The sequence below is a fragment of the Girardinichthys multiradiatus genome, chromosome 20 (genome assembly GCF_021462225.1).
Source record: "Girardinichthys multiradiatus isolate DD_20200921_A chromosome 20, DD_fGirMul_XY1, whole genome shotgun sequence".
In the NCBI taxonomy this organism is placed as follows: Eukaryota; Metazoa; Chordata; class Actinopteri; order Cyprinodontiformes; family Goodeidae; genus Girardinichthys; species Girardinichthys multiradiatus.
In genome coordinates, this window is record NC_061812.1 from 43302296 (window position 1) to 43315599 (window position 13304).

At 41.5% G+C, this 13304-nt stretch overlaps 1 protein-coding gene across 9 annotated transcripts in view; it reads right to left on the minus strand.

Moving 5' to 3' along the window:
- The window catches only part of foxp1b (forkhead box P1b), a 217816-nt gene that overhangs the window by 37378 nt on the left and 167134 nt on the right, over positions 1-13304 (minus strand). For 7 of the 9 annotated variants that reach the window (XM_047346868.1, XM_047346867.1, XM_047346872.1 and 4 more), the window contains 2 exons: positions 10327-10477; positions 652-838 (listed from right to left, as the gene is read on the minus strand). In XM_047346868.1, coding sequence (XP_047202824.1) covers positions 652-838; positions 10327-10477 — 338 coding nt within the window. The remainder of the gene's footprint in view (positions 1-651; positions 839-10326; positions 10478-13304) is intronic. The other 2 variants (XM_047346873.1, XM_047346871.1) reach the window with 1 other exon arrangement.

Here is a 13304-nt window from a genome sequence, read left to right on the forward strand (position 1 = left end):
AGATCAGCCTTTTGTGGAAGAAAACAAGCAAATGTGTAAAATGCCAGATTAATTCCTTCCTTAAAGTCACATTTTCTCTCTTTCTCTGTCTCACAAACACTCTGCTCAGAAACAAATGCTTCTCAACGATGATTCATCTGTGTTTGTATGGTACAACACAAGCCGTGTTTGTTTTCTCTTTCAACCATACGACAGCATTCTGTTCTTGTTATGTTGTATTTTAATCATAAGCTGACAATATGATTCTGCAAGTCAACAGATTCCTGAGATATGAGGAAATGTTTGTGTCCCTGAAACAACTAAGGTAAGTGAACACAAAGGGAACAAGGAACTACATTTTAAGCCAAAGCTGCACTGTAGCCAAAGCCTTCCTTGTTAGAAAGATGATGACATTTCAGCTGTTGATGTTCCTCCAAATATGAAATCACCAGGTGCAAAAACAAAAGTGACTGTATGGGTCATTATGAATCCTCGTAAAGTAAAAATGAATCTGAAAATCAGAACTTACATAACTGAGAAATCTCTGAACATATGAGCTGAGGATTAGAAAGGATTCATGAAATAATGTGTTTTAGGATTACATGAAGTCACCACCTCATCGTGTCGTTGCAAACGCTATCAGACACAGGGAAATAAATGAAAGGAGCTCACCCGTCTCTTTTGTGACTCATGTACTGCCCGTTGGTGGAGGCGTGCTGGTTGAGGACCGGGTTCTTTGGCGGCGCTGGGGAGGACAGGTCGAGGCCCCGGTGCCCATTGTTGCTGCTGTTGTGCTCCTCCTTCACGTGGGCGTTCGTCACCTCTTTCCACAGTTGTTGCAGCTCTGCTGGAATCATGCCTGAGACAAACAAATTGGATAATTAAATCAATTAACGGCTAATCCAACTCTCTTCTTCATCACCTAATTAAATCAAAGCGTCTGTAAACAAAGCTGAGTATTAATTAGAAAATACTCCACTACAGGGTAATGCACAAGGATCTCAACAACGCTCCCACACAGCCATCCCCCCAGACGCCTTCATCTCTCCCTCCATTTTTCCTGTGATCTGAAGCGTGTTTGTATACACAAATCCCTGGCATTCACGCATATTTCATGCCCAGAGTAAATAATTAACATCCAGACAAGGCATGAAATCTGGATAATCACCATCACCTTCTCCCAACAACGGAGATGTGCACAACAAAAACTTTACAATAGCAACACTAGAAAACATCCCACCCCTGTCTCCTTGAGAAACAGGACCCGGGGGTAATATTCTCAAAAGCGCATTAATGTGCAAAATACTTAAGGCTCTGCACCGCCTCCAATTGACACAGACGACTTAAACCTCATTTAACGAGTCAAGCACACTGCAGCGCTTGCACAGCTTTGCAAGAAAAAAAAAATCCCTTGAAGTCATAAGGCGTTTTTCTGTTTGCTGGAAACACGTCGACACAATTTATGTTGTTTTTTAATGCCTGTAAGTGATGGCTGACACTCAGGCTAAGACTGAGGATTGAGAGGGATAATGCTGTGTTTATTCACCATACTTTTCACGTCATGAAGACGTGAGACCCAGCTGGACACAACGCGGACGCGTCCATCTATGGTGTGTCTGCTCCTGAGAGTCTGAGAACATTACACAACCGAGGATAAAACTCATAAATAAAATGATATTTGAGAATTTCTGTCCAAACAAAGTGCATCTGGATGAGCCAATAAAATTAATTGCAACCTCAATAGTAAATAAACAGCATCGTGAGGGCCAAGGGTTACAATAGACAGGTCAGGGATAAAACTGTGGGGAGGTTTAAAGCAGGGCTTGCTGATAAAACAATTCCCCCAAACCTGAAGGATCTCTGTTCAGATGAGACCAAAACTGAACCTTTTGGCCAACATTTAAAGAGTCATGTGTGGTGAAAAACTAGATGTCCACACTTCCCGGAGCCCAGCAACAGCACTATGAATCATGGTGGTGGCAGCATTATTCTGAGGGAATGCTTTCTTCAGCAAGGACAGGGACACTGGTCAGAGTTGATGGGAAGACAGAAGGGGCTAAATTACAGAAAACCTATTAGAGGCTGAAAATACTGGTGACCAGGGTGCAGGCTCCCATTGCAGTAGGACAATCACCATAAGCAGAGCTATAACCGAATGGTTTATATCAAAAATATTTAGAACTTAGACTGGCCTAGTCAAAGTTCAGATCTAAATCCAATGAAGAACACATAACAAGATTTGAAAATTGACACTCACAGACTCTCTCCATCTAATCTGACTCAGATTAAGCGATTTCACATAAAAAAATAGGCGACAATTTAAGGCTCTAGATATTCAAAGCTTATAGAGACATATTGCAAAGAACTAGCTGCTGTACGTTTAACAAAATGTGATTCTGTAAAGTACTGAATCAAAGGTGCTGCATATGAATGCACCCCACACCTTTCAGATTTTTATTTGTAAAGATTGTTTTAAGAAATGTATCCTTCAGCTTCTCAATTACACCTGCTATGTGTTGGTCTGTCACACAAAATACCAATAAAATACATTTACGTTTGAGGTTGTAACGTGACAAAATGCAGAAAGGTTCAAAGGGTATGCATACTTCTGAGAGGCTCTGTAAAGAGTTTGTGTGGATTTGGGTTTTAAATCTGCCAAGTAAGCCGCGTGTTTTCGGTGCGGTGAAAGGAGCCTATGGACATGTGGTTAGCTGAACCACAGAGTAAATGGGCAAGACCATTCGTTTAGAATTACAATTAATTAAATCCATTCTCAAAATGAGCACTGCCAAATGAAAGATCATTTGCACATGACCCCCCCCCCCCCCACACACACACACACATACACCCATCCCCCACGTCTCATCTCCAGCCCTATAGATAGCAGAAGTGCTCCTTTCAAGCACTAAATTGTAATACATTGTGTGCAAAATGCTTAGTCTTAATTTATTCCTGTTGTGGAAAATAACTGTGAGGTGAAGATCTCAATATGATCAGCAAAAATATTTTTAATTTGATAAGCTACTAAAGATTTTAATTATGCTGGTAATAGAGAACATTGGCCTAATGAGGCAGAGGACTCCGGAGAGACGCAGGGGCTAAGAACTGTGAAATGAGTCTGATAGGATTGCTGTAAACTCACACTAGATCGTTTGCATATCAAAGAGCAGGAAATGATTGCAGGACAAATCAATAACCTTTCCACGTTCCAAGGAGCGTCTTTCCTCATTCCAGTATCTCAACACTCTTGCTCTATTCTGTCTGCCTGTATTCACCCTTATTCTCCTCAATGCCTTGATGTGCCTTAATCGAAGCGCACGTCCATGACAGGCTAAACATGCTTAATATTGCAGTCTGTGTTACAGCATGCTAATCTGCAGCTTGTTGATTTCCAGCAGCAATATTAATAGATCAGTTATTGTTTGGTGGTATAAGAGGATTTTGCAGTAAAAGTTTTTTCCCCCTTCAAAGAGTTTAAAAGGGGAAGGTCAATGCTGATGGGAGTGTCCGGCACTCAGACAGCGGGGGCAATCATTTTCCCCCCACTTGGTTCTTGGTGACAGTGGGTGATGTATTTTTAGCCAGTTTGCTTGACAGGGCAGCCCAACACTGGCTCAATTACCCAGCAGTCCAGGTGACCCCGACCCCACTGTTTACTCGGATGAAACCAAGGTGGATTGACTGGTATGAGAGAGGTAACGGACTGAGACCAACGTGTCCGCAGCTTTATTGCTCTTTGTTCGCACCAATGTAACCCCTAACCTCCTAAAACCCAACAACAGCTATGCTTCATGATTCCTCATAAATGACAATAAAATATCATTACACAAATGTCTCCCTGGGTATTATATTTTGTATCTGGATGAAATGCACTGAGTTTGCTTCCATCTGATTACTGTGGGACACATAATGACATTGAAGTGTAGAATCTTTTTCGTAGATGCCCAGTTTGTCCATCCTTTAAATGCCAGATTGGTTTATCTTTCTTCTTTCCATTTTTCAACACAACTCTTCCAGCCCATTACGACTGGGAAATCCGGACAAGCACTTTAAAAAATGTATGTTGTTGGGACACTTGATTGATCACCGACCCAGCAACTCAATTTTACCTCTGCAGGTAGCTCTGGCACAGAGACAGGCCGAGCTCTTCAACCTTTTCCTGTCCTTGTCCTTGTGTACCCAGGTGACCATGTTCAAGCAAGCAGAAAGTTGATTTAGGGTTCATAATGACATCAGTTGCAGGCCATCATCCCCCAAATAAAAAATGGACCCTAGTGCATCGGCCTCTTTAAACCACGCTGTTACTTCTCGCGCACGGCGCCCAGTACCATGGGGGGATAGTGACATCGCTATTAGTTTATTGTTCCATCTGACTGGGACCTTTACTGCACCCCTGTTTATGTTGCCGTAATCACTGGCCTGCTGATACGCACCCCTTTGGTCTGAAATATGTTCTGTCTTAATTCGGGAGGAAGTATCACCAGCAGCCCACTGTTGGACGTATCCATCACTGACAGGTCAGCTGCATTACCCACTGCCGTCCCTGACGTGATGCTGCTCTGTGAGTACTTCATGGCTCGCCACATTCTTTGCTTCCATCCCACCGACAAATTTGTCTTGTCATTGTCCCACTGGCCCTCTCAACTTAAATGATTTTGTACAGGTAGAGAAACTCGCTCTCTCGTGGAGTAACCTCTGAGGGTCAGGGTGCATTTTAAACACATTATTGAAACACACAACTGTGTACCACAGGCATGTCCAGAGCTGTGAAAAAGTATTCACCCCCACCTTTCAGATTTCTTCTATTTTTTGGCACACTTTTGAGATCAATAAACAAATCAGAAAATGATAACTAACCAGTAGAATAACGAACACACCATGCTCCGACTTATAGAAATCAGAGAACAGATTAAAAATAAAGTAAATAACTTCTTTCAGTCTCAAAAAGAGTAATCAAGCCATTTCTAAGACATTTGGACTCACAAATCACAGTGAATCACATTGACACATTATCCACAAATGGAGAAAACATGGAACAGTTGACCTGGTTAAGGTCATCTAGGGGAGAGTTCTGAGAAAAAACCCACAAAGGCCTGTCTCACTTTTATAAAACAATTACTTGATGATGGGTAAAGCTAGAGCAGCTTAGGAGAAAAAGAACATCATGGTGGTGGTAGTATTATGGTCTGGCTGTAACTGATAGAAATATGAATTCTGGTCTATGGCAGAAAATCCTGAAGGAGAATATGCAGCTATCAGAGTCTAGGGCTCAAAACAATAAAATTAATATTTTAGTGTGGCCTAGTCAAAGTACAGAGTCCTTTTCTTCTCGAAAGCCCTTCAATGTAGCTGAATTACCCATCTCTGTATGACATAAAAATTTGTTTAATGATCTGAAACATTTAAATATGACAAAAAAACTGAAAAAAATATATAAGAGGCCAAATACTTTTTACAGCTCTGACAAACCACCTGAGCCATATAAACCACAGCAACTGCATCTCACCTATCAAGTCAAGACAGGCTTTTTGTGCGGTAGGGGAAAAGGGAGGATGAGTAAGGTGGGGGTGGGGGGTGGGGTACTGCTTAGATCAAATTTATATTTATGAGAGCTACATCCTCCCCAAGCACATTGCTGTAATTTATAACAGATACCGTCTGGTCGACTCCAACACTTTGAACATTAATGTCAATGGAATTTACAAAAAGAGAAACAAATGATGATATGCCAGATAATGTGAGCAATTGTTTTTCACTCAAAACTGCTATCTAAAAGTTTATACTTAATTTGCGCTATCAGTGTTTTTGAAAAGTAAATTCAGATGCATTCCTTTACACCATGGCTGGAACTATCACTGTAATTTGTCTTGGCCAAGAAAGAAACAAAAGCAAAAATGAATTAAATAAAAATCTGTTGTAAACAGAATCACACACCCTAAAAAGCACACCTAATTTGATAATTAGTGTACTGCAATAAATTGTTATTTGAAAACCTTTTGATGCTTTCATTTTCTCAATGCATAAAAAAAAAAAAACAGTGACATTGATTGCATGCATTAACAGTGGCCTTTTCAAATAATTACACTGATATGCACATTTTCAAATGAGAGAAATAAAAATCATTAGCTAAAAAGTCATGGCAATTTACTGCCCCCAAGTTGGAAGCCATAATCACTGGGACGCAAACGGAGCAGATCAACTCATCACTTCCGACGCAGTGCTAACAGCTAGCTGCATATTGCAGATTAGATCTGAGCACCGTGGGCCCGGCCCGCTGATGCATGAAAGGGTTTAGTGATGTGGAAAACAGAAAGGTCATCAATAACTTCAAACAGTCAAGCAGAAAATGTGTAGAATAAGAGGACAAACGGGGGGCCTGGAGCACTAACCCAAGTGTTGTAACAGCTGTCGGAAACACATAGTTGAATATCGGTGGACAACAAGAGCACAACAAAGGGGCTGGACTTGATCTAACAAACTGAAACAACCGTCCAATTGTTTCGGGGAAGAATCAGTAGGACAGTAAGAGTTCATTGTTATTTTATGGGATACACCAACACAGAATCATTCTGAAGTGGAAGTTACGTGGTTTTCAAAAGTTTTCATAAAGTCTGGCAAACATTTGTTATCTGCCCCCCTTTCTTTGATACCCTTAAATTGATTACAGTGCAACTGGTTTCAGATTCACCTAATTAGTAAACATAATCCAACTGTATGTAGTTTAATCCCAGCATAAATCCAGTTGTTGTGTGAAGGCGTCAGGGGTTTGTTAGAGGACATTATCAAACCAAATCTATTGTGAAGAACAAGGAACACAGCAGACAGGTCAGGGATAAAGTTGTATAGATGTTTAAAGCAAAGTTAGGAGATAGGCACCGGCTCCCCCGCGGTAGAAAATGACTGACTGACTGAGAATATAAAATTAGGTAGTAATTATAGAACGTCTCACAGAGCACTGTTCAATCCATCACCTGAAAATGACAAAACCTGTGACATAACTGTAAACCTAGCAAGACAGGGTCGTCCAAATAAACTGCCAGGCAGGACAAGCAGAAAATTAAATTGAATAGCAGCCAAGAGACCCATGTGTGGAGAAAGATGCTTTGGTCGGTTAAGATCAAAACTTTACTTTTTGGCTTATATGCAAAACACTTTATATAAGATGGAAAGCCAAGATTAAACATCCCTAAGGGGAAACATGGTGGTGGCAGCATCATGGTACGGGGACGTTTTTTTAAGGAGTTACAGTGCAACTGTTCAGAGTTCACGTGATGGATCTAGGTCAATACAGAACAATCCTGGAAGAAAACTTATTCAGACAGTTAACCTTCTAACAAGAAAACAACAATAAATATTCAATCAGAACTGAACTGTTTTAGACCAAGTCATTAGAATGGTCCAGTCAAAGCCCAGAACTGAATCCAGTTGACAGTCAGCATAAAATTGATGTGAATAGGTGCTTGTCATCTGATATGACAGAGTTTGAGCTATTTTGCAAAGAAGAGGCAACAACTTGGTAGAGATATAGCCCAAAAGACTTGTAAACCAAACCTTTCAGATTTTATTTTATTTATCATTAAAAATCGTGCATCATTTTCTTTCCACATTATAATTATGCATAGCTCTGTTTTAGTCAATCACATAAACTTCCAATAAAATAAGCTAAGGTTGTAAAATACTCGTACTCGTCGTCTTCCGCTTTATCCGGGACAGGGTCGCGGGGGCAGTAGACTCAGCAGAGACGCCCAGACATCCCTCTCCCCAGACACCTCCTCCAGCTCCTCCGGGTGGAGCCCAAGGCATTCCCAGGCCAGCCGAGAGACATAGTCCCTCCAGCATGTCCTGGGCCGTCCCCTGGGCCTCCTCCCGGTGGGACGTGCCTGGAACACCTCCCGAGGAAGGCGTCCAGGAGGCATCCGGTATAGATGCCCAAGCCACCTCAACTGGCTCCTCTCAATGTGGAGGAGCAGCGGCTCTACTCCGAGCCCCTCCAGGATGGCCGAGCTCCTCACCCTATCTCTAAGGGAGTGCCCGGCCACCCTACGGAGGAAGCTCATTTCAGCCGCTTGTATCCGTGATCTCGTTCTTTCGGTCATGACCCAAAGTTCATGGCCATAGGTGAGGGTAGGAACGTAGACTGACCGGTAAATCGAGAGCTTCGCTTTTTGGCTCAGCTCTCTCTTCACCACAACGGACCGGCACAGCGCCCCCATTACTGTGGCAGCCGCACCGATCTGTCTGTCGATCTCCCGCTCCATTCTTCCCTCACTCGTGAACAAGACCCCGAGATACTTAAACTCCTCCACTTGAAGCAGGAACTCCCCTCCAACCTGAAGAGGACAAGCCACCCTTTTCCTTAAAAATATTTCCTTAAAATATTTCAAATAACAATTATGAAATATTTTAAGGAGTAGAAATACTTTGCAATTCACTGTAAAATGTAACTGTTGTATTAAGAATGGGGAGAAACATCTTTTAACTTTTGATTCTAGTTGAGCTTCGATTCAGGCCTCAATAATTTATGTTTAGTTATTTGGCTAACTTGGGGAGAAATTAACATTGCAGTCCTGATGAAGCAAACAGTTGTATCAAAAAAAACTGAACAGGTGGTGTGAAAAGGATCAAGAAACAGGATAGGACAAGAATCAGATGTCTCAGAGGTATCTGGAGATAATACTGAATAAACAGGATGTTCTACGTCTGTTGTGAAATCCATCAAAGTACCTAGCCTTATCGCTCATATGTGCTTTACTCATGGGGTGTGTGAGTGTTTGCCAGGCATCTAACACACACCAGTTCAACAAAGAACGATTGGAACAACAGCAGCGCCCCACGCCTGTGCCTATGGCAATCGTCTACAGGCTGATGACTGATTCCATAGCCAGTCCAAACAATAACACAACTGTACAAACCCTGTTTGTGTTTGCCCCCCCCTCACACACACTTGTCTTTGCTGGGAATGAATAGTCAATGTCATGCTCTTAAACCCTTATGACAGCGTCTTTTGTCACAAGGGAGCCACTCCTTTACAAAACATTTTAGGATACATAAAGAAATAAACTTCTTGGCCAAACAGCACTGACTGCCGATCAAATAACAAGCTGTTTCACAATGACAAGTTCAAAGGCAGTTTACGAACAATAGACATAGTCTTCTTAAAGAAGACTGCCACCAGGATGCCTGTCACAGACACAAGACACAGAGCTGAAGGACAAAGTGTGGATCTTTATTTCTGGGCAGCGAGATAAGTCCTAAAAATCTCAGGTTATTAACAGCTGTGGAGCAGCAGATCTAAAGAGCTGGAGTGCTGCAGACAATAGGCTGAAAAATTATACATGATTTTCTGAATTATTTATAACAATCCCCCAACACAGTAAAATGGTCAATTATTAACTGGAGATTTGCTGAAGGTGTGTCCTGAGTCTCGAGTAGTATGTGGTTTCTTTTATAAGTCATCCACTGTTCTCTGTCCTTAAGCAAATCTGGACAAGAATTGTAAAAAGGAAATAACAGTGGCAGGTCATACACTTACAAGTTTACAAATTCACATAAAGAGCCTTGCAAACAAATTCATACTATAGGACGTTTTTCATATTTGTCACATGACTACCACAAACTGTTATGCCTTTTAATGGGATTTTATTTCATACACCAACACAAAGTAGCTTCTTTGGGATATGTTTTGTTGGGGTATATCTGCCAGCTGCACAGAGAGACTCAACTCAGGCTCACATATGCTTGATGGAGAGGGTCTATGAACAGCAGTTTTTAAGTCTTGGCATAAACCCCTAACTGGAGTTGGGTCTGGGCTTGGACTTGGCCATTTTATCCCATGAATATGTTTTGATCTAAACCATCCATAGTAGCTCTGACTCAATGTGTAGGGTTGATGCTGTGGTGGTAAATAAACGTAAGCACCAAGGTTCTTCTAGGACTGGCCACCTATCTTCCCATCGACTCTGACTAACTGCCCTGTCCCTGCTGAAGAATGGCATCCCCACAGCATGATGCTGCCACTTTCATGTGTCACCATGGAAATGCTGTGTTCCAGGTGATGTGCAGTGTTAGTGTTTGTCACACTTGGCATTTTAAATGAACTACCAAACCTCTGAAGGCTTCACAAAACAGCTGGATTTGTACTGAGAAATTACACACCAGATCAATACTTCTATAAGGCAATTAGAATCATCTCTTCAGTTTGGTCCTCTAAACCTTCAATGAAAAGACTCAAATTGTGTCCTCACAGCTTACTTGCTATATTCATGTAAAACAGTATACTTCAGTTTAGCTATGGTGTGGCAGTAGAAAGGGGATATGAAGTGGCCCAGGCCTCTGTGAGGTACCGACCCTGAGTGAGCGAGTGCAGCGGCAGGCCGGCCTGTCCTGGCTGGATGGTGAGCAGCCCTTGTCTCTGAAGGTTGAGCAGGTGTTGCTGCTGGACCTGCTGGACCTGCAGGAGCTGCTGCTGGAAGGCCAACTGCTGCGCTGACACCTGCTGCTGGAGGCACAAAGAAAACACACAGGGAGACAAACTATAAGCGAACAAACATTGAGCACAATTCATATTTACTTGCTTCACGTTCAGTTTTGTTTCGGTTTAGGCTGCACACAACAGAACAATGCAACGGTCATAGATTTTGCCTTAAGAGTGAATTTTTCTGGGCCCACTTAAGACAGGTAGACTCGGCTCTTCTCTCTCTCTTAATTAACGCCAGTCGGGAAGGCAAATGACAAACAATGAAACAACATAGTTAATCATTCATAATAAGAGCCACAGGAATTTTAATTACAGCCATTCATAATTCAGCAAACAACGTGTGACTAAATCAAAGTGCTTAATAACCACCCTAAAAACTCCCAGGTCTCCCAGGCATGGCACTGAGCTCGGGGATGCACTCTTCCCCCAGCCAGCGCAGCAAGCTGCGTTCAATCACATGCTGACAGAGAGATAGCTGTTTTCTTCATCTCGCTGGGCTACAGCTGCTTCACCGCCGAAAAAGAACATTTCATAAAATTCTCGTGTGTCATCTCTGACTTTGGGGTTTCTTTGGGGTTTTTTTGGAGAGGGGGTGGGGGGGTGTTTGCTTTGGCTCAAATAAGTGAAACGTGTGAACTTTGATCATATGAAGAAGTGATGTGAAAGCAGAGAGGGGAAAAAAAAGGCCAAGATAGAACAATAAATAGAAGGAAATTATCTAATATTCCCCAAAACTCATATGAGTCAAAACAAATTAGATATTTAATTTAGGCAACAGGGGCACAGAGGGGAGAGATGACTTTTAACTTTTACTTCAATCAGATAATGAGTGTTTTTAAGGTTTCTGCAAGTTTCAGTTCCTTACATTTAAGACCTTTTCAGAACCATTACATAAATTATTTAAAATTAAATGTAACTTAATTGCTTAAGTAAGTTAAATACAATTTTGTCAATTTAAGTTCTTTCAGTTCTGACATACAAGCCTAGACCTTTACACTAAGGTTTCCTTACTTCAGTGCATTTTTATAGAACACAGTAAGCTTCTGAACCAATTTGTTAAAGATACAGTGCCGTGAGAATGTAGTTGCCCCCTTACAGAATTAATCTGTTTTTTGCTTTTTTGTCAAGCCTAAATCTTTCTGATCATCAAGCAGATTTAAATATCAGTCATGGATGATGTGATCAATAAAAATGCAGTTTTCAAATGATTTTATCCATTTAGGGGAAAAAAACCTATCCAAGCCAATGTGTCCTTTTGTGAAGAAGTTATTCCACCCTGAACTTCATTTTTTGGAAAATCTCTTGGTGGAGCTAACCAATGGGTGCCACTTTTACCCAGTCTTGTTGTTATTGTTGAATCATGAACTCTGACCATAACTGAGGCGAATGAGGTCTGCAGTGCTTCAGATGTTGTTCTGGGTTCTATTGTGAGCTCCTGTGTGAGTCGTCGATGCACCGGCCTGAGATCAGCACACTACATGCTTTTTTTTTTATGGTTTAGCCTACTTCAAGTTGTCAAGCAGGTCCTGCCTACGTGATTTCTTGATTCTTGAAAGATTTCTTTAAAGACGGTATTCACTCCAGAGGTGTCACAAGTAAAACTGAACCATAATATGTTCTAATTCATGATTTAACAAGGGGCACACATATTTTCACATAGGGCCAGGTTGAGTTGGGAAGCTTTTAGCCCTTAATAAATAAAATCATTATTTGAAAACTGCTCTTAGTATTTACTCAGGTTATCCTTGATATCAAATAGTTTTTAATGACATGAAACATTTAGGTGTGACTATGAAAGCAAAAACAGAAGAAATCTATATGTGAAGTAGATACTTTTTCACATTACTGCACACTTTCTTATGACTCAATAGTGGATAATACAACATGATTATAACTGCCCAAACCAGCAGAAATTATCAAGATAAAAAAAAAAAAGTTAATAGAAAGAACAATAAATGAATAAACAACCAAACTATCTATTTAAGACGTTTTAAGATATAAAATTAAGATGACTGAATGTGAGACTTTTTATAACCTTGCAGAAATCCTGGTTTTGACCAAAAGATTTGCTGAAAAACCTTCAGCATGTTTGCACAGATATAGTCAAAATAAGCCTGTCTGAGACTCAACAGGATACCAGGTCTGTTTATGAGTACACAAGGCCAGTTGTCAAGCTGGGGGGAGGAGAGAACGGGGCACTAAAAGCATTGCTGGGGCTGCCAAGCTGTGCACCGCACCCTTTTACCAAACAGGATACACCACTTTGTTTACTTCTCACAATGGAGTACGTACAAAAAAGGTTTCTGTGCAGCATGGCAGACAGGTCACTGACTGGCGGCTCTGAAACCACTGAAACATCCAGATAAAATGGGTTCCCCTCCACCCACCCCAGTTCTCTGTGTCAAAAGGGTCTAACAACGTTCGCTCACACCCAGCTCTGGCTGACTAAAAAAAAGCGACGGTCCATTACAGCAAGTGGGCTCATCTCATTGGGTCAATCAGGAAAAGGACGCTCTTTGACAGTGGTGGCTGATGGTCAGAAATGACGTGATAAATAGTTTTTTATTGGATTCCTGTGAGATCTCACGCAGGATGAGATGGAGGAAGGTGAGATTCTCGTCGCAGGTAGTCTGGGATCTTCTCTGAGCTTTCTTCTCGACCCATCAGGAGGAAGAGAAGTTTCTCATGTCTGTAGCTGTTCATGTTTCATCACCTCACCCCTGACAGCCTCAGATGGAGATAATAGTGCTACGGGGGCGGGACTTCACATGGAACAATGTCTTTCATTAAAACGTTGAATAAATAGAGGGTGGCTCTGCAGAAAAATGAAGGAGAAGAAAGAAAATCG